This window comes from Acomys russatus, chromosome 11 (genome assembly GCF_903995435.1).
Source record: "Acomys russatus chromosome 11, mAcoRus1.1, whole genome shotgun sequence".
NCBI classification, from domain to species: domain Eukaryota; kingdom Metazoa; phylum Chordata; class Mammalia; order Rodentia; family Muridae; genus Acomys; species Acomys russatus.
Genome location: NC_067147.1, coordinates 39,842,006 through 39,860,389, shown reverse-complemented (window position 1 = coordinate 39,860,389; position 18,384 = coordinate 39,842,006). Strand labels below are relative to the sequence as shown.

The 18,384-nt window shown below is 49.5% G+C and overlaps 1 protein-coding gene across 1 annotated transcript in view; it reads left to right on the top strand.

Annotated features, from left to right (window-relative positions):
- The first annotated feature begins 3,830 nt into the window (after window positions 1-3,830).
- Window positions 3,831-18,384, top strand: part of Tspan15 (tetraspanin 15) — a 39,673-nt gene continuing 25,119 nt past the window's right edge. The window contains exon 1 of the mRNA XM_051153126.1: window positions 3,831-4,052. Coding sequence (XP_051009083.1) covers window positions 3,957-4,052 — 96 coding nt within the window. The 5' untranslated portion in view covers window positions 3,831-3,956. The remainder of the gene's footprint in view (window positions 4,053-18,384) is intronic.

Here is an 18,384-nt window from a genome sequence, read left to right as displayed (position 1 = left end):
CCAGGGTTACACAGAGAACCTGTCTTGGGGGGTGGGGTGGGGGGAAGGGTCCATTGTGGTAGAAAGGCACATAGTAAGGCAGCAAGCAGAAGCTTGGTGGCAGGAACAGGAAGCTGAGAGATCACATCTCCAACCACATGCAGAAAGCGAAGAGAATGAACTGGAAGGGCAGGGAACTAGAGGCTGTGAACTTTCAAAGCTCACCCAGCAAGGCTGCACCTCCCGTAACCTCCCCCAAAATGGTGACCACGTGTTCACCTACCTGACCCTTCTCATTGAAACCACCACAGTCGATGGCCAACTTGTATGAGGCCAGCCTGAATGACATGAGACCCTGTCTCACCCAGGCCACTTTCTCCGCACACCCTGAGCTACATGAAGGATGGGAGATCAGCATGGCTGGCTTGCCTTGGTTCTCCAAGGATTTCCTTGTGTTTAGACTCACCGTCCCATGTTCCAGGAAGCCCCTCAGCTCTGGAAAATTTGTCTGGGGGTATTAGGAGCAGTCTTGGTTTAAAAATGACAATTTGCTAAGTCCATGGATCCACTTTCAGTTCTGGGCAAAACAAGATGGTGGCCACCCTGTGCAGAAGAGAGAGAAAAGGGGGCAACATTGCAGGGTCTAGAGGAGGAAGGTAGGCCAGAAGGCACAGGGAAAATCCGGTCCTGGGACGTGATTATAAGGGAGAGTCTATCCCAGGTTGCCATGGAAGGAGCCTGGTTGGTGTCTGTCTGGAGGTGGGGCTCACACTCATGGCCAGTCAGTATGGTGTGAACCCCAAAGCCCCACACTAGCCTTAGCAAAGTGTGGCCTCAGGATCCTGAAAAAGACTTTCTGAGGAAGGAATGAAGATGCCCCAAAGATTGTGCACATGTGCCTGGGGCCCAGGATGGGAAAGCAGGGAAAGACTGGTTGTCTGGTCCAGAGAAACCCCTCCTGGACTTCTTCAATCAGCCCCGCCTTTCAGAGAAGTGTGGCTCAGAGGTTTGGTTTTATTTTGCTTTGCTTTGTTTTGCTGTTGCTGAACTGCAAAAGCCAACTGATACAATCTGAGGTTCTAAGTCGCCGTCATCATCTACCTATTCCTGCCTTTCCTCATCACCCTTTGTAAATGACAGGAGCATCTACCCAGTTGCTCAGTGCAGAACCAAAACTTGGGACCATCCTAGATATCTTTGCTCACACACCACACCCACCATCAGTAAACCCCGCCTCCTCGCCAGACATATCCAATGTTTTGACACCATAACAGGACAGTGTCATTTATAAAATTCAAGTCTGAGAACCACACAATCAAGTTACAAAAAAAAAAAAAAATTAACAGAGAGTTTCTCATTATGTTCTGAGTAAGTTTATGGCTTTGTATTGGGCTGGAGTCACAACTACCCTGGGGTGTGTGGGGCCAGTGAGCTAGAAATAGCCGAGGCCAATCATTTGCCACCATTTCCTCTCCCTCCACCCTCCTCTCGGCTCCTCCCTTCCCACTCCACCCTCACAGCTGTCTTCTAAGCTACAGGTTAAATTTCCTGTCACCTCCCCCACATAAACCTTACTAGGGGCCTGCATCATTACCGGAAATAAATGGAATCTCTGAATTTGGTTTTCCTCCAACAGCTAGGCAGAAGCTGCTGTCATTCAAGTCACTGGCCCCACCCCTTCAGCTCTCCCGGAAGCTCGTGGGACGGCCCTTGCACCTGCTGTTTCTCCCACTGGGAAGCTCAGTGCTTTTGCTACACATTTCCAATTCAGTAGGACGGAATTTTTTTTTTTTCTACTTTTTTGAACATTTCCTCAGAGCCTATGCAGGACTAGAAGCAACATATACATTTGCTGACTGACCTATTGGCTAAGAAATCTAAGGCAGTCAGAGCTGGATAGAAACAGCTCAGCCCCATTGCTTCACAGATGGGAAAACAAAGGCACAGAGAGTCAGGGATCCAGTTGCCTAGCTGCAGACTTACCCAAGCACCCCAGCCACGTAGAATTCTTATGTTCTCCTCCCATCATCACAGCCATTGCCGACAAGGGTAGTTTCCCTCTCAACGTCCCTGCCAGGTTATCATAAAGAGAAATCTCAGCCCATACAGATAGCCACAATGCAAGCCTTTATGAGTGGCTAGTCACAAAACCGGTTCCTGTATCTTCAGCAAAATCGCTTAAGACTCAGCTGTCTGCCCTTGCAGGCAGGGTCTGCTCAAGGGAAAAGAGACACTTCTAGAGACAGGGTTCGAGTAACTGTGTCCTCTCAAGGACTTAGCGCAGTGTGCTGCCTCTTACTCTTTGGACAAGGAAGGGCGGTGTCTAAGTTACTTTACCCAGTCTATGCTTAATTTAGCATAGCATAGTGTGTGTATAGTGAGATGTTTTCCAAAAACAAATCAAAGTAGAGCCCTGGAGAGAGATGGCTCAGCACTCCAGAGGGCTTCCTGTGCTTGCAGAGGATCTAACTTTGGTTCTTAGCACTGACACCTGTTGGCTCACTGCTGCCTCTAACTCTAAGCCAAGAAATCCAACATCCTCTTCTGGGTTCAAGGACACAGACACATAGACACACACACACACACACAGACATACACAGATACACAGACATACACAGACACACACACACACACACACACACACACACACAGAGACAGACACACACACACACACACACACACACACACACACACACACACACACACACACACACACACACACACACACACACACACACACACACACACACACACACACACACACACACACACACACACACACACACACACACACACACACACACACACACACACACACACCTTTAAATAGTGAGAAATCAGGATTAGCACCTGCCTGCCCAGGGAACTTCGTATAGGTGTCATTCCCAGATTCACCACCAGAGACCCCACTCAGCAAGTTCAGAGCTTTTGACTTGTGGCCATGCATTTAATTACGGAATCGCATAAACACAGAGTGCCTGCTTCTCAGGGATGACTTAGGCTAGGCTCGGAGACAGGAAAACAACAGAGCACAGCTGATACTATTTAGAAAGGAAAAATGGGGTCACCTGTGGCCTAAACCGCAAAGGTAAGGCTGGAGGCAGGTCAGACCCCTACTGAGCGTGCGGCGGCTGAGTTTAAAGATGGGCCTAGAAAAGGCTTTCCTGGGAGAAGCAGCCCGGCGGCTGAGGACCAAAGGGAGGTTTCCATGCCCAGCTGGGGGAAAGGCCTGGGGCAGATCTGTCTCTGGAAGGCTGCTGCTCCAAAGAAACCCCCGAGTTCCACTCTGGACTGCTGACCTTCCCGGATGCAGACCATCACTCTTACACACTTACTTGCACGATTTTGTTTTGTGTTTTACTCAGGCGGGGACTCGCTGTGTCGCTCTGGCTGTCTTGGAACTCACAATGAAGAACAGACTAGCCTTGAACTCACAGACATCCTCCTGCCTCTGCCTCCCAAGTGCTTCACTTTTACTTTTAAAACTGTTGCAGTACCTCTTTTTCACAGTATTCATTCTCAACAACGGAAAGCCTGCTTTATTTTTGAGGGTGCATAGGAACCCTGGCTTATAGGCAAGCACCATATCACTGAACTACAGTGCCAGCGCCTGAAAGCTTGTTTACAAATAACTGGGCATGCTCACCCCTACCGCCGTGTCTCTCCCAGCCACCCGCTCCCACGCGGAGATCCGGAGCGCGGATATCAGCGCTGGGGAGCGCTCCTTCTCCGGGTCTCGCCCCCTCCTCTCGCCGGGTCTAGCAAATGTCTGGAGCCGAAGCCACGCCTCGTCACGCCCCCTCGCTTCCATTGGCCGCCGGCATTGTCCGCTCCCTGGCCCTAGCGGTGATTGCGGCTCGTTTGTGTCAGTCCCCGGAGAGAGCGCGGGTGGCGAGCCAGGCGGCGGGACAGCCGCAGGTGGGGCCTGGAGCCGTGGCTAGACCAGGGCGGCACCGAAGCCCTGCGCGGGAGCCACGATGCCCCGCGGGGACTCGGAGCAGGTGCGCTACTGCGCGCGCTTCTCCTATCTTTGGCTCAAGTTCTCTCTCATCGTCTACTCCACTGTGTTCTGGGTGAGTGATCCAGATGGAGCCTGTGGATCCAGGGTCGGAGATAGGTTATGGGACGGTGCCCTCCATGCTCCCCTACACCCGACCCTGGGTTGGGTCCAGCTTCAAAGCTCCTTAGGGAGGCCACTGGGAGTGCACGATGGCTCCTCGCCCAATTCACTTCTCTGGGAACCGGGATATTTGTGGCAGCCCCAGCTCAATTCGATTTCAGCCCTCCAGTTCTCAGCGTTTGAGCCAGTTGCCCTCAGGACTCCACTTTGTCTACCCGTGCTGCTGCTCACCTAAGAGCTCTTATCTGATGGGCTCTAGTTCGCCAGCCATGTCCGCTGTGCTGCACCGTAGGCGGTGGGTACGATGTTGACCGCGCCCACCATGCCTGTGCTTGTAGTGTATGACTCTCCATCACCCTGGTGACAGAAGGTCAGCTTTTGTGCTTGTGGTCACCTGGATTCCAGGAGTGGTCCCTGCAGTTACTTTCCCTCAGGTCAAGATGCTTCCCTTGGGCACTTTGCTTTCCTCCTTGATGGAAGGAGGGTGCGCTTGCCTTCTTGTTGGAGTGGGACATTACACTAGACGATGCAGTGGCTCCCAGGTGGTGGTATTATTTCCATTGCCCGCGGAGGATCAGGACAGCAGTGGTTGTGCACAAGTATGCCTTAAATACTGCCCATCACTTTCTAGCTTAGCGGTTTGGGGAAGTTCCTTCATTTCTCCGATCATAGTTTTCTCATCTGTAATTGGAGATGGTAATTATTAAACCTTTGGATGGTTATGGAAATAAAGTGAGGTAGACCAACAAGAGACCACAGAGAGCTCACAAAATGGGAGATAATAATATTGTTGCTGTTATTGTTTGAGGCAGGGTCTCTCTATGTACCTGCCTTTGTAACCCAAGTGCTGGAATTAAAGGCATGTGGCACCATACTTATTATTATTGTTGTTGTGACAGGGTCTTAATGTTTCTCAGTCTAGCTAATGGTGTGTGTGTGTGTGTGTGTGTGTGTGTGTGTGTGTGTTTGCTCATTTGTTTTGAGACAGGGTCATATGAACTTCTGGCTAACATAGAGCTTGCTATACAGCCCAGGCTAATCTTAAACTCTTAGTACCATATTTTTCGGACCATAAGACACACCCTAATCTCCCCCCAACACACACACTTTTGGGACAGGGAAGTATGTCTTATGGTCTGATTGCTGTTTTTACTGTTTTTCTGTTCTAAAAACTGGGTGTGTCTTATAGTCAGGTGGGTCTTATAGTCTGAAAAATACAGTAATCCTCCTGCCTTAGCCTCCCAAGAACTGGAATTACAGTTGCAAGACACCATGTCTGGCATCATTAATGTTATTATGGGCAAGGAATCAAGACATGAATGGTCTAAGCTAAAAAGTCCCAAGGGACTTTTTTTTCCCCTTTCAGACAGGGTTTCATGTCATTTAGGCTGGTCCCAAACTCATAGTGTAGCTGACCTTGAACGCCTGATCCTCCTGTTTCTACCTCCCACACAGTGGGTGCTGTGAACACAGGACTGTGTCAGCACCCCTGGCTCATCAGGGCATTTGAAGAGATGGCTCAGAGGTTAAGAGCACTGACTGCTCTTCCAAAGGTCCTGCGTTCAATTCCCAGCAACCATATGGTGGCTCACAACCATCTACAATGAGATCTGATGCCCTCTTCTGGTGGGCAGGCACACATGCGAGCAGAATATGTATAAATAAATATTTGAGAGAGAGAGAGAGAGAGAGAGAGAGAGAGAGAGAGAGAGAGAGAGAGAGAGAATATAACTGGACACCAGTCTAGACATGAGGATAGTTTTCCACAGGCCGCCTGTATGATTACCTGTCCAAAATAGACCCCTGCCTCTAGTGTGTACCTAAGATGGGCGTGTCTGAAGAGCCCAAAGGGTCCCTGAAAATAAGTTCCCCTCTCCTCCCCTCCCCTCCCTTGCTCGTCTTTCTCTTTGCCTTTCTACTTGTCTTCCTCAGGTCCTCGTTGTGTTTCTTCTATTAGGATTGACCCCTCTGGGAGGCGACCCTGCTGGCAGTCAGTAGATCTTGGTTCTAGTCCCGCTATGCCCTGGACTCACTGGCATATCGTATGCAAATGATATTTCTGTTTTGGGTCCCAGAACTTTTGGTTCTTGTCTTTGGCTAGCAGCTTCCCAGCCCAGTTCTCTGACTCCAGGTACCCTGAAAGAAAAATAAAGCAAGCATCGTTCCTAGGGCCCCAAGGGTGGAGGGTAGAGCAGAGACTTGGGGTCTACATTGTAGGGAGACTGAAGGTTGGGGTAGGTGATCTGAGCTGTAATTCACAGGCTCTGACCCAAAGTTGCATCAGAATGAACTGGGATGTTCCCGGGAAGCCACAGTGGTTGTCTCAGCTTTGTCTTGCCTATAAGTCAGAGACAAAAGAAAAGGCTTAGGTAAAGAGTGGAGATGTGGGGTCCCATTCCTTCTCCTCCTCCCTTTCAAAGTGTAACAGTCTCTTCACAGCTCCCCCTTTTTTTCTTCACCTGTAAAATGGAAAAGTGTTACACCTTGCCTTGCACCCTACAGCATCTCCTTTTAGGACTAGTGATGGAAGAGGGAATTAGCAAGAGCTATGTGAAGATAAACTGTGGCTGGGCCTGGTGGTGCAGGCCTGTAATCCTAGCTGTCAGGAAGTTCAAAGCCTACTGGCGCTACAGAGTGAGTTTAAGGGCAGCCTAGGCAACTTAGTGAGACTCTGTCTCAAAATAGAAAGGACCGAGGATGTAGCTCACTGGTAGAGTGTCTGCTTAGCATGCAGGAGGCTCCATGTTCAATCCCCAGCACCACAGGAAACCCCCAGAAACCTCATCAAAACCAAAGGTAGGCACAGTCACATGAAATCCAGCGAGCTTGCAAGGTCAGAGTCGCTGTCCCTTGCAGACCCAGAGACGCCTACATTGGCTCTTGCTCTGGCTTTCTGGAGGCTGAGCAGGACCCAGAACTTGGAACCTTTCCTCTTTAGCCAACTGAGCTTGCCGTACTCCCCAGCCCTGGCCATATTTCTGCTTAAAAATATCTCCCCACCCAAGGCTGCTAGAGCAGCTCCCTGTACCACAGCGTGACTGCTGGGTGGCCGCTGCTACAGGTTAAGTAATTTGTCTGGACTGAATTTACTGCTAATTGAAAACCATTTACAGAAAAACCCATTAGCTCAATGCCATCTCCTGCTCCACCCTGGCAAGAGGACGGATTGGGGCAAGGGTTACTCACTTTACAAACTGGAAGTGTGAGTGAGTGTTTGCATTTCTGCCTTTAAAGAAGACAAAGAACAAGGTGGTGGTGGCGGCGGGCAGCAGCAGCAGTGGTGGCACACACCTTTAATCCAAACACTTGAGAGGCAGAGGTGGGTGGATCTCTGTGAGTTCGAGGCCGGCCTGGTCTACAAAGTGAGTCCAGGACAACCATGGCTACACAGAGAAACCCTGTCTCAAAAACCAATAAACAAACAAATAAATAAGCAGGTGGCACCTTCCCCTCCCTTCCCTACCTTGCCTTAAACAGAGAGGACCTCTGCTACTAGTTTACTGTAATTTTTTTTTCTGAGGTATCTAAGGCAAAGGATGGCCTAGGCACAAACATACATATGCAGTGTATAACACTTATATAGTCCCACACTGCACGGAGAACTTCAGGGAACCCCTCACCTTTTCACTTAATGTTTTTCTTTTTTCTTTTTTCTTTTTCTTTTTTTCCTGAGACAGGGTTTCTCTGTGTAGCCTTGACTGTCCTGGACTGGCTTCATTTAATGCTTTAATGCTTTTGTTTGAGAGGCAAGGTCTCAGATATCCTAGGCTGGCATGGAATTCACTAAGTACCTCCTGGTTGTTAGAACTACAGGTGTGCACCACCACACCCACTTTTTATGATGCTAACCATTGAACTTGGTGCATGGTGCAGGGCTTGGTTCAGGCTAACCAAATCACCAGGACTTCACTCAAAGTAAAATCTTTGTAAATTTTAGATATCTGCCAGGGTATGTCTTTTAATTAATTAATTGTTATTGTGTGTTTATGGTGTGTATGTGTGTGTGTTTTGCAGGTACCATATCTTGCATGTGGAGGTCAGAGGACAACTTTTTGGAGTTGGTTTTCTCCTTCCACCTTTTTGTGTGTTCTGGGACTTGAGGCTGCCTTGCAAGGCCCCCTCATGGACCTGCCTCTTTCACTGTGGTGGGCTTACAGACTTCACTCTGGGCTGTGCCAAAGTTTTATTTAATCTGGGTGCACCTTGGGAATTCTGTGGTTTCCAATCTGAACCATCTAGACTGATGCCCCTGGCCCACACTGAAGGCGCTTCTTGCATGGTGTGCTTAGGATCACCCCATGGAACTTACCTGAGCCCCTACATTTCTCTTCAGCCCAGTGTCCCCTGCTCCTCCTGGTCATGTCACCATGTTGTCACTGTAAGTCTCCTCCGGAGGCACCCAGAACCTCCTCTTCCCATGGGCACGGTGAACTATTGTAACACACGAATCCTGAGACCACAGGGACCATACCTCTAATTTTAGCATTGCCCAGAATGTTCTGGAGATCTGTTTACACGATGCTTTTTCTCGCAGGGCTTTGGGCTCCTGGAGGCCAGGGGTGTGCCTCACTCTGAATACCAGTTTAGGGTTGAGCATTGCAAAAAAAGGAGGAGAGCCTAGGGCGTGAGGGTGATGGAGGTTCACCCGTACCCACGAGGCCAGGATCCCGACCCAAGACAGAGCCGAGCCTGGCAGCTGTGTCTGCTGCCCTGCTGTTGGCCAGCGTTTGAGGCCCTTTGAACTTGAAGTGGGCTAAGCCGAACTTACAGTCAGTCACTGGCTCTCTCTTGAAAAAGCCAAGCCTGTTGGCTCTCCACTTGGGTTGGGGTGTGTGCAGTCATGTTGAGGAATCAGGAACGGAAGAACCCAGTGTGGTGGGTGGTGGGGAGGCCAGTAGGTGGTAGAGGTCATGAGTGCAGGAGGAAATAGGAACAAGCACTACCATGCCCAGTTTTTTTGTTTTTTTTAATGTGGTGCTAGCGATTGAATCCAGGGCAGGCCTTGTGTGTGCCCAGTGAGCATTCTGCCACCAGTGCCTGCACTAGATCCCTCCCCCCCCCCCCGGTGTACATCTTTCACTGCCTATGAGTGTGAACTCTGCACCCAGCTATACCTAGGAGGACTTCCTAGGAGGACTTCCCCAGGCTTCTGGTGCTTTATCTGTGAGCTGGTCGTTAGAGCAGAACACACCCAGAGTTGCTCAGGGCTGCTATGAGTAAGTAGACTGATATGTAAATGAGCTGGGAGCCAGGGGCCTGGCACAGCAAACACTCCACTCCTTGTATACACAGGGCACTGCCTAGCAGCCGAGTCCTTCCTCTCCTAGCCAGGTGCTCCATGGCCACTCTGGCAGGGTGAGAGGGGTCCTGAAAGACCTGCTGGGATCCAGAAGTCAGAGCCTGTCATAAAGCGGGGAGCTGCTTCAGAATGCTCCCCCTTACCGAGAAATAGGTGTTTGCTCACAGCCTTCAAGCTCTCCCACTCCTGTACTCACCAGGTGGGAGGGAGGCGGTCTCTTGGGTAGAAGCCATCCTCCAAAAGCAAAGGGGTTTCTTGACAGATTTATATTGCTATTTGAGACAGGGTACCTAGCTCAGGCTGGCCTGGAATTCTGGGTGATATTTTTGCCTCAGCCTTTAGAGTGCTATGGTTACAGGTGTGTGCTTTCACAGCAGGCTCTTGCAGATTTTTATTTTTGAAAACAAGCTCTGGTTTGAGGAAAGCAAATAAATACCTGACTTTTTCTTTTCCTTTTCTTTTTTTAATCAAGCAGTTTAGAAAAACATGATGAAAATAATTTATCTTTGATCCTATCCCAGGACAGGACCTTTTTTATGTATTGATTAGTATCTGTCTGGACACCTTGTGCTTATGCAGATATTTTACTTCTTTCTTTCTTTCTTTCTTTCTTTCTTTCTTTCTTTCTTTCTTTCTTTCTTTCTTTCTTTCTCCTTGGTTCTTTGGGCAGAGCCAGTTTCATATTCCAGGCAGGTGCTTCAAAGAGAACAGAGTGAAACCCCAGCTGAAAGCCAGTGGCCTTCATCTTGGAGAAATCTGCTGTGCTTAATGGGTTGTGGGGGAGGGCCCACAGCCTGGGCCTGGGCCCCCCTCAGCCTGAGGCAGGGTGAGGCAGGATTGCGGCCCTCCAGTGCCACTGTTGTACAAAAGAGCAGCAAAGGTCCTGGAATTCTGCCCAAGGCCCCTCTCTCTCCAGTACAGTCACCACCTCAACCTGCAGGATCTGACCCAGCGCCTATGACTTTGGTTCTGAAGAAACAGGCAGAGCCACAAAGCCTTCCTTCTCCCTCTCTTCTCTCTGGGTGACTCATAGGGACACCCTGGGGTGGGGCTCAGAGGAAACCAGATAAGGGACTGATCTTGGAATTCCTGTGCCAGCTTCTTCCACCTGTAGGCAAAGAGATTTCTTGGTGAGCTAGGTCACAGGGCACTGGGAAAAGGTTTTCCCAGAGAGGACTTAGCACCTGAGCTGGTTTGGGTTGACTCCTTGGTTGGGGGCAGAAGGCTCTAGGTTAGACTAGCTGTTCTTTATAGGGTAGGTAGGCATGGTGGTATCGTCATTCATTCTGTCAACAACAGAATGGCACCTCTTGTATGCCAGACACCGATAGGACAGGAAACCACCACGAACAAGAAAGGCTTTCGGACAGACCCTTACGTGGACATACTTGCTAAGGGGGGAGTTGGGGAGTCAGTGAGAAGGGCTAGGAGTTCCTACTTTAGGTGGTGTGGTCAAGGGAGGACTTAACTAGGAGCTGGCATTTCAGCTGACACTGCAAGTGACAAGGAATGACCAATGGCAAGCATCCCAGACAGGCAGGGTGCTAAGTGCAAAGGCCCCAAGGCCCACATGTCAAGAGAAGGCTGGAGCCTAGAAGAGGAAGCCAGATGTGAGTGGCGAGGGTGACAGGGACTTAACTGTAGATGGGGTTTAGGGTCAGAGTCACTGAGAGGGGAGGTTCTATTGTCAGGTCTGCTGGCAGGCACATCCAGGGAACTAGGTCAATGTCAGCTTTTCTGGGTGACCTGGGAGTAGGACCGCTCCTCAGGGCTTTGAGAGGCTCCTGTAAAATTAAGGCTTTAAGAGCCCCTGGAATGTTCAAGCTTCTCGCCTTTCTCAGAGAGACAGCTGGGGGTGTGAGGTGAGCTGAGGAGCCGCAGAGTCGGTCATGTTGGAGGAGGCTGGTTTCCAAGAAGCTCTGTCTTCTAGAACAGGTGGCGTGGCTGTGGCTTCTAGCTGAAAGGCCCAACCCACCGGGAGTGACTGGTCACAGGGGAATGGGTCCTTCCTGTCTCTTGTAGTTGCTTGCTTTCTTTGCTGTGACGAACATTCCAACAAAAGCAATTTAGAGAAGCAAAGGTTTATTTTAGCTCACCGTTCGAGGGGTGCAGTCTGTTATGGGGGCAGGGGAGCTGAAGGCAGCTGGGTCACATTGCAACCGTAGTCAGAACTCAGAGAAATGGACAAGGCATTTCTGGGGACCCAGGGCAGGGTCCACATGGACCGGGGGTGTCAGAGAGGTGGCACTCAACATGGTACACATCTCTGAGCTAGACCTCTAGGCCAAGGCAGGTTTGACAGAGAAGTCTAAGATGTCACTACTGGTTCCTAAGGCTCACCTGCAGAGAAGACAGAATTTGTAGTCAGCTGACAGTAGCCAGTGTGTGCTAGACCCCTCGAGCAGAGCTACAGGAGTCCTCAGGACTGAAGGGCTTGTAGGGCTGGGGGTCCTGGGGAGAGGGTCCAGTGTGAGCCTAGAAGGGGTAGTGTGTGAGAAGGAGCTGCCCATCCACGCCTCACCCCTGTGAAAGGCAATAGCTACCCTCTTTCAACAGCAAGGAGCCCTGCAGCACAGGCTAGGATGGTAGGAGGCAGAAGGGCTCAACTCTGTTAGGTGCTAAGTTAGACTGGGAAGGAGAGAGAGTCTATTTAGCTGTGCGACAAGAGAGAGGTTGGGGATAACTCTCTATCTTGATGTATGTTCTTTCTTTTCATCTATCTATCTATCTATCTATCTATCTATCTATCTATCTATCTATCAATATGGTCTCTCTGTTTAGCCATGGTTGTTCTGGAACTCAGTATGTAGACCAGGCTAGCCTCAAACTCACAGAGAGCCTCTTGCCTCTGTCTCTCAAGTGCTGGGCCTGCACCAATGTGTCTGGCTTCTTACAGTCTTTAACATTTTTAAAAAGTTATAATTTGTGTATGTGTGTGTGTGTGTGTGGTGTGGGTAGGTGCATGTGATATCACACCCTTGTGGAGGTCAGAAGGCGACTTTGTGGATCAGTTCTCTTCTTCCATCTTTACCTGGGGTCTGGGGACTGAGCTCAGGCCATCAGACTGGCTTGGCAAGCACATTTAGGTGCTGAGCCAACTTGTTAGTCCTTGCTCTTCAGTATTCTCTTTTGTTCTCTTTTGTTGAAAGGAAGATTGCCTCTGTGTGTGTGTGTGTGTGTGTGTGTGTGTGTGTGTGTGTGTGTTGGGGTAACTGCCGGGTCTATGGCCAACAGTCTCACTAGACACCATGACTGCAGCCCCCTAAGCTTCCTTTCATCTTTCTAGATTCTCGGAACAACCCTGTGAACTGGGTAGGATGGGGATGGTACCCCATTTTACAGATAGAAATACTGAGGCCTGAGAGGGGAAGTAAGAGACTCATTTGGGACCACCTTGGGTATCTGTCTCTGAGATGAGATGAGAGATATTTCACTGAGAAAACAGTGTCTACTTCTTTCTAAAAGGGACTTCCTTACCAGGAGATGTACGTGTGTCTTGACCCTGCAAGAGAAATCAATTTTTGCTTTATGCGTAGAACAGCCTTGGCAGAAGGTGTCTGTTTTTCTGTATTAGAGCCTTCCCACTTCCTGTCCAGGACAGCTGTGTGTCTGTTCCAGAATGGGCACTCCATGTGTCTTCCGGGATGGTCACATGGCCTCTCTTTGCTACTTCCTGGCTTTAGCAGAGAGTGGGTGCTCTGGGCTCTCCAGGTGCAGCATGGAGCCTTCAGCTGTGGCCGAAGTCACAGTCACATCTGACTCACTATGTGCCCTGGTGCTGTGCCAGGACCCTGTGCAGGTGTGGAAACAATGTGGGAGTGGGTACCCAGCTCAGAACAGTTTGCTGGGTGCAGCGGAGTGGGGTGCTCGTTCCCGAGACTGGGTCATTTACCAGGGTCGGAAGAGGAAACCTCCTTGCTAGAGGCCTCCCTGCCCTAGAGGTTTCACAGACCCACACAGCCACGCCCATCCTCAGTGGATGGGGGAGCTTGTATGCTTGGCCCTGTCACTTCAAGTTAGGGCCACATTACATCCACAGGTTCCATAGTATGGGGGTCAACTTCTCCAGGTGAATTTCCCCCCTTTAGGATGGTCACAGTCATATCACTCAACTCCTAGCAACTCTGTGGGATATGTATATAAATTTTCTTTGGACCAGCCCAGGACCTGTTTCTGATTTCTGGCCGGTTCTTTCCCTTTTTTTTTTCTTTTTCTTTTCTTTTGGAAAACAGGGTTGAATGTAGCCCAGGCTACCCTGGAATTAGCTATGTAGCTGAGGATGCCCCTGAATTCCTGATCCTCCTGCTTGTACTTCCCAAGTATTGGGATCAAAAGTGACCATCACTGTGCCCCTCTGGCGTTGGGGATTGGTGAACCTAGGGCTTCTTGCATGCTAGGCAAACACTCTACCACCGGAGCCCTGTCCTTAGCCCCCCTAAGCTTGACCCTTTGCAGCCAGGAAAACTCCACCCCACCCCCGCACTGCCCAAGTCCGCATCCTCCTCCATTGTCTTTGTGGGGCTAACAATGCAGAGCTCTTCCGCCTGTCGCTCCCAGGTCAGCTGCTTTCTAGACAAGTTTGCATTTTGCGCGCCCCCCTTGGGAGCAAATGTTTGTCCCTGCTCTGTTCCTGTGAGAAGGCGGCTGTGAGAGGGACGGTTGGCTGCTGACTTAGTGTCTGCTGCAGGTAGCCGCTTTTGTTCTGTAGGGGGCCAATTGTTCCTCCGCTTGGTTGCAGAGTCCCTCATTAAATGTTTCTTTGGTGGCTGGGAACTTTGGATCCCCTGAAAGCTCGGGACGGGAAGAACCTGGGTGCTGGAATAGGGGTGGTGGCCCCCTGGGGCAGAGGCTGCCGCTCTAGCAGTGTGGGAAAGGAAGGGGCAGGCAGAGAGCCCGAGTGACTGAGGCCCTGGCTGGGTCCCATCAGGCTCCCTGGAGTTACAGGAAGCAGAAGCGGAACCAATTTTGCTGTGCTGAAAATGGTTCTTTTTCATTTTCTGCAGGTTTTTTTTGGGGTGGGGGGGGGGGGGGGGGAAGGGGAGGGGGTGCAGAGAGATTTGCCAGGGCGTGAGAACTCATATTCCTGAGGAGGAAGGGCAGCCTTCAGCAGGGAGACAGTTGGCCTGGGAGCTGGGAGAACTGGGTCATGGCTGCTGACCAATGGCTAATTCACTGACATTGTGGGAGGAGTGATCACTGTGCCTCAGACTGCCATCTGCGAAACATGGGGGTTGGGCAATATTGGTGTCTGTGTGCCCATTCTAGTGGCCACACCACGGTGCTGTGGCTCATGTGTGTAGTGGGTGCGATTTGCTCTGAAGAAAATAACTGAGGGGCTGGGCAGATGGCTCAGTGGGTAAGGGCGCCTACAACTCTTCTAGTTCCTAGTATTCACATTGGGCGGCTCACCACAGCCTGTAACTCCAGCTCCAGGGATCCATCTTTCTCTCTTGGGTACGCCATGCATGTGGCGTACATACATATATTCAGGCATATACACGTTGAACAAATACTTTTTTTTTTTTTTTAAAGAAAATAACTAAATACCTTGAGCCTTTGATTTCACAGATGTTGGTTGGGTTAGGTCTGGGACTGTTCAGAGGGGAAAAAAAAAAATCACCATTTTAAAGAAAAATCCCATCCTGCAAGGTGGCTCCTGCCTGGAATCCTAGCATTCTGGAAGCTAGGGAGGCAGGATGACCAATTCAATCCAGGTGGGGCTACAGAGAGAAACAAAGACCCTGTCTCAAAACAAACATAAAATGAAGCAATAATAACAAATCTATATGTAAACATATACCTAATATGTTTACATTGGCCATCAGCTTGTACTTATTAATTAGTTATATGTATATATAGTGTGCATATATGTATGTAAATATGTATGTATATGTGCACATGTATATGTATATACATATATGTATATATACACACAAATGTTTGTATGCATGTATCTATATATACATATATTCATACATATATAACTAATTGAAACGTACAAGCAGCTGGCTGATGTGGACATGGTAGGAGGCCAGCTGGAGCTTGGGACACATGGAAGTCCCCAGTGACTGCGGCTGACTCTTTTAGGGACTTTGTTATTGTTCTGCTGACTCTCTGAAAGAGTGGAGATTCTTATGTGTCACAGTAGGTCACAGTTTACAAAGGAGGATGGCCATTCCATTTCTGTTTTATGGTGGAGAGGAAGCACACCGCTCAGAGGAGGGCCTGGCTTTCCCAGCATCTCACAGCCTCTGAGCAGTGCGCTTGCTCCGGCTGACAGGCTCAGAGCAGCGCTGTCTGCGGGAGGGAGGGCTCAGGTAGTGTTCACAGCGCCCTCTCTAACCTATCTTTTACAACTGTAGCACAGGCCTCCTCCCTCACCTCAGCCCTCAGCAGTAGGCTATGCAGGCCGGAGCCGCCATACCCGCCTTGAGTTTGCTTTTAATTTTCTTATAGCAGAAAAGGAAGGCTAAGGTGCCAGGCTGTCTCCTCTCTACTCCCCATCCTCAATCCTTTGCCTTCTTACTGATCTCTTTCTCTCACTTGCTCAGAGCCCTCAGTGTTTTGTTTCCTGGCCCGGTGTGTAATAGGGAGGTTCCTGTCACAGCCTGTACTTAGCTCCAATTGGAAGTTGGTGAAGTCTCCAGTTTGGCTGTTAATTTTGGACCAGAGGAGGCCACCCACCTCCGGTCCCTGGCTGTCAACCCTGACACTTCCCTGCCAGTGCCAGTATGTTATGAGGCCTGAGGCTTACAACTGACTTCCTAGAGAGTATGGGTATGGGCCTTTCCTCCCCTTTTCTTTCTTTCTTTCTTCGTTTCTTTTTTTCTTCCTTTCTTTCAAGACAGGGTTTCTCTGTGTAGCCTTGGCTGTTCTAGAACTAGCTCTGTAGACCAGGCTGGCCTCGAACTCACAGAGATCTACCTGCCTCTGCCTCCTGAGTGCTGGGATCAGAGGCGTGCACTATGGGTAAGGTAAAAGAGTGCTGTAGTATGTAGCTCGGACTGCCACCTGGAATCAGGAATTTTGATGTTTGGCCATTGCAGAGGAAGTTGTACATGTCACTTTTGTCTTCGCTGCTTTCCTATTGCTGTAACGAGACACCATGACCAAAGCAACTTCTAGAAGAAGAGTCTATGCTGGGCTTATGGTTCCAGATGGGATACACAGTCCATGACGGCAGAGTGGAGGAGGCATGCTGCCGCTGAGAGCTCATATCTCAAACCATAAAGTCTTTTGAAACCCCAAAGCTTGCCTCCTTCAGTGATAAACTTCTCTAGCAAGGCCACGCCTCCTAATCCTTCCCAAATACCTACCAAGTGGAGATCAAGTGCTCAAGTGCCTGAGACTGACTGGGGAATCTCGTTCCAACCCGCAGGATTCATCTCTCTGCCTGGAATTAACCTTGGAAAGGTTACAGCATAGCTGTGGTGGGAGATTTGTTTTCTGACACCTGGCTTAGGTTTTGAGATGTGTGCCTCAGAGTAGTGCTACGTGATTGCAGGAAAGAAGTAACGTCTGTGGAGCACCTGATGGACGCCCAGAACTCTGGAGTGGCGTTTCTCTTCAGGGGTGTTGTGGTTTGCAGTCATTGTGAGCAGACTGGCTGACCACCTCCCATCTGGCTTTTGGGGTTAAGAAAACATGGTGTGTCTTTTCGAGACAGGGTTTCTCTGTGTAACCTTGGCTGTCCTGGACTCGCTTTGTAGACCAGGCTGGCTTCAAACTCATAGAGATCTGCCTGCCTGTGTCCCCAAGTGCAGGGATTACAGGCATAAGCCATCGTGCCTGGTGGCATCTCTACTTTTAAAAACCTATTTTATTTTACCTTTTCTTATATCTCTACCTCCCTTCTAACCCCCCCCACCCCCAGGTAGCGGAGGGGGAAAGGTTAGTAGGGAGGCGGGGCATAAGCTCTCTTTAGTTACTTCCTGCTGTATAGGGTCATTAGGTTCCTTGGGGCAAGTCCGATCTTTGTTTGAGGATGTCTCCGACTTCTTCTCCTCAACAGCAACCAAGAGAAGCAAGGGGGGCAACAGTATTCTTCTTTCTCGGAGCACCCCTCTCTCTCTTGCCTCTGGCATTCTCTCTCAGAGTCCTCAGAATTAAACTATCTGTAGCTGGCAAAGAGCCTCTTACAGAGACCGCAAGAGGCAAATACTTGGCTGCTGTAGACAGACTGAATCAGCCCCATATTCCCACACCTGGGAGTAAAACAACATGTTTATATAACATAACTGAAATTTTAAAGACACCAAAACTCCCACTACATTTCCTCCTTTTAGTCTTAAAAAAACAAAAACAAAAACAAAAACAAAAAAACCCCTTTTCATTAATATGAATGAGACTTGTTGTTGCTTTCTTAAAAGGAGATTATCGATAAACCAAACACTTTCTGGATCGATAAGTCTCTTCGATAACCTGATCTTTAGCTGCTCTTGTCTGGAACGGCTCCTACTTTTTGCTGCTGAGCCTTCAGCTAGGACCCCAAAGCTGTTTCTTAATGACAAGAGGTTACCTCATATGTCCCTCTTGGACCTGCATTCACTCGTCAAATGATGTCCTTTACCACAGCACCTACAAACACCAAGAAGTGTAAGCATTCTTACAAAGAACTCAGTGCCACCAGAAATGACTTGTTCACTCCCTCCGGTGGCACAAACTATATTTCCCAGAGTTAACATACCGACCATTTTGAGTTCCGAGACTTTTAGCAGCTTGGTCCCAATTTCTTTAAAAAATGACTGAATTTACCTCAATTGAAGCACCGAACATTTTGATATCTAAGGCTTTCAGTGGCTACTGGGAAAGCAAGTGGTGGTGACCTTATAACCCGGGGCTGCTTCTCTGACAGTGGAGTTTGCTCAAGAATAACTCTTTCTCTTGAGATGTCCTGTTTCTCTTTAACCCTTTTGCCCTGTAAGGCCTTGTGCTCTTTCTGGCTCTCCGGCATTCTCAGGAGCTTTGGGAACTTGACACCTAAAGT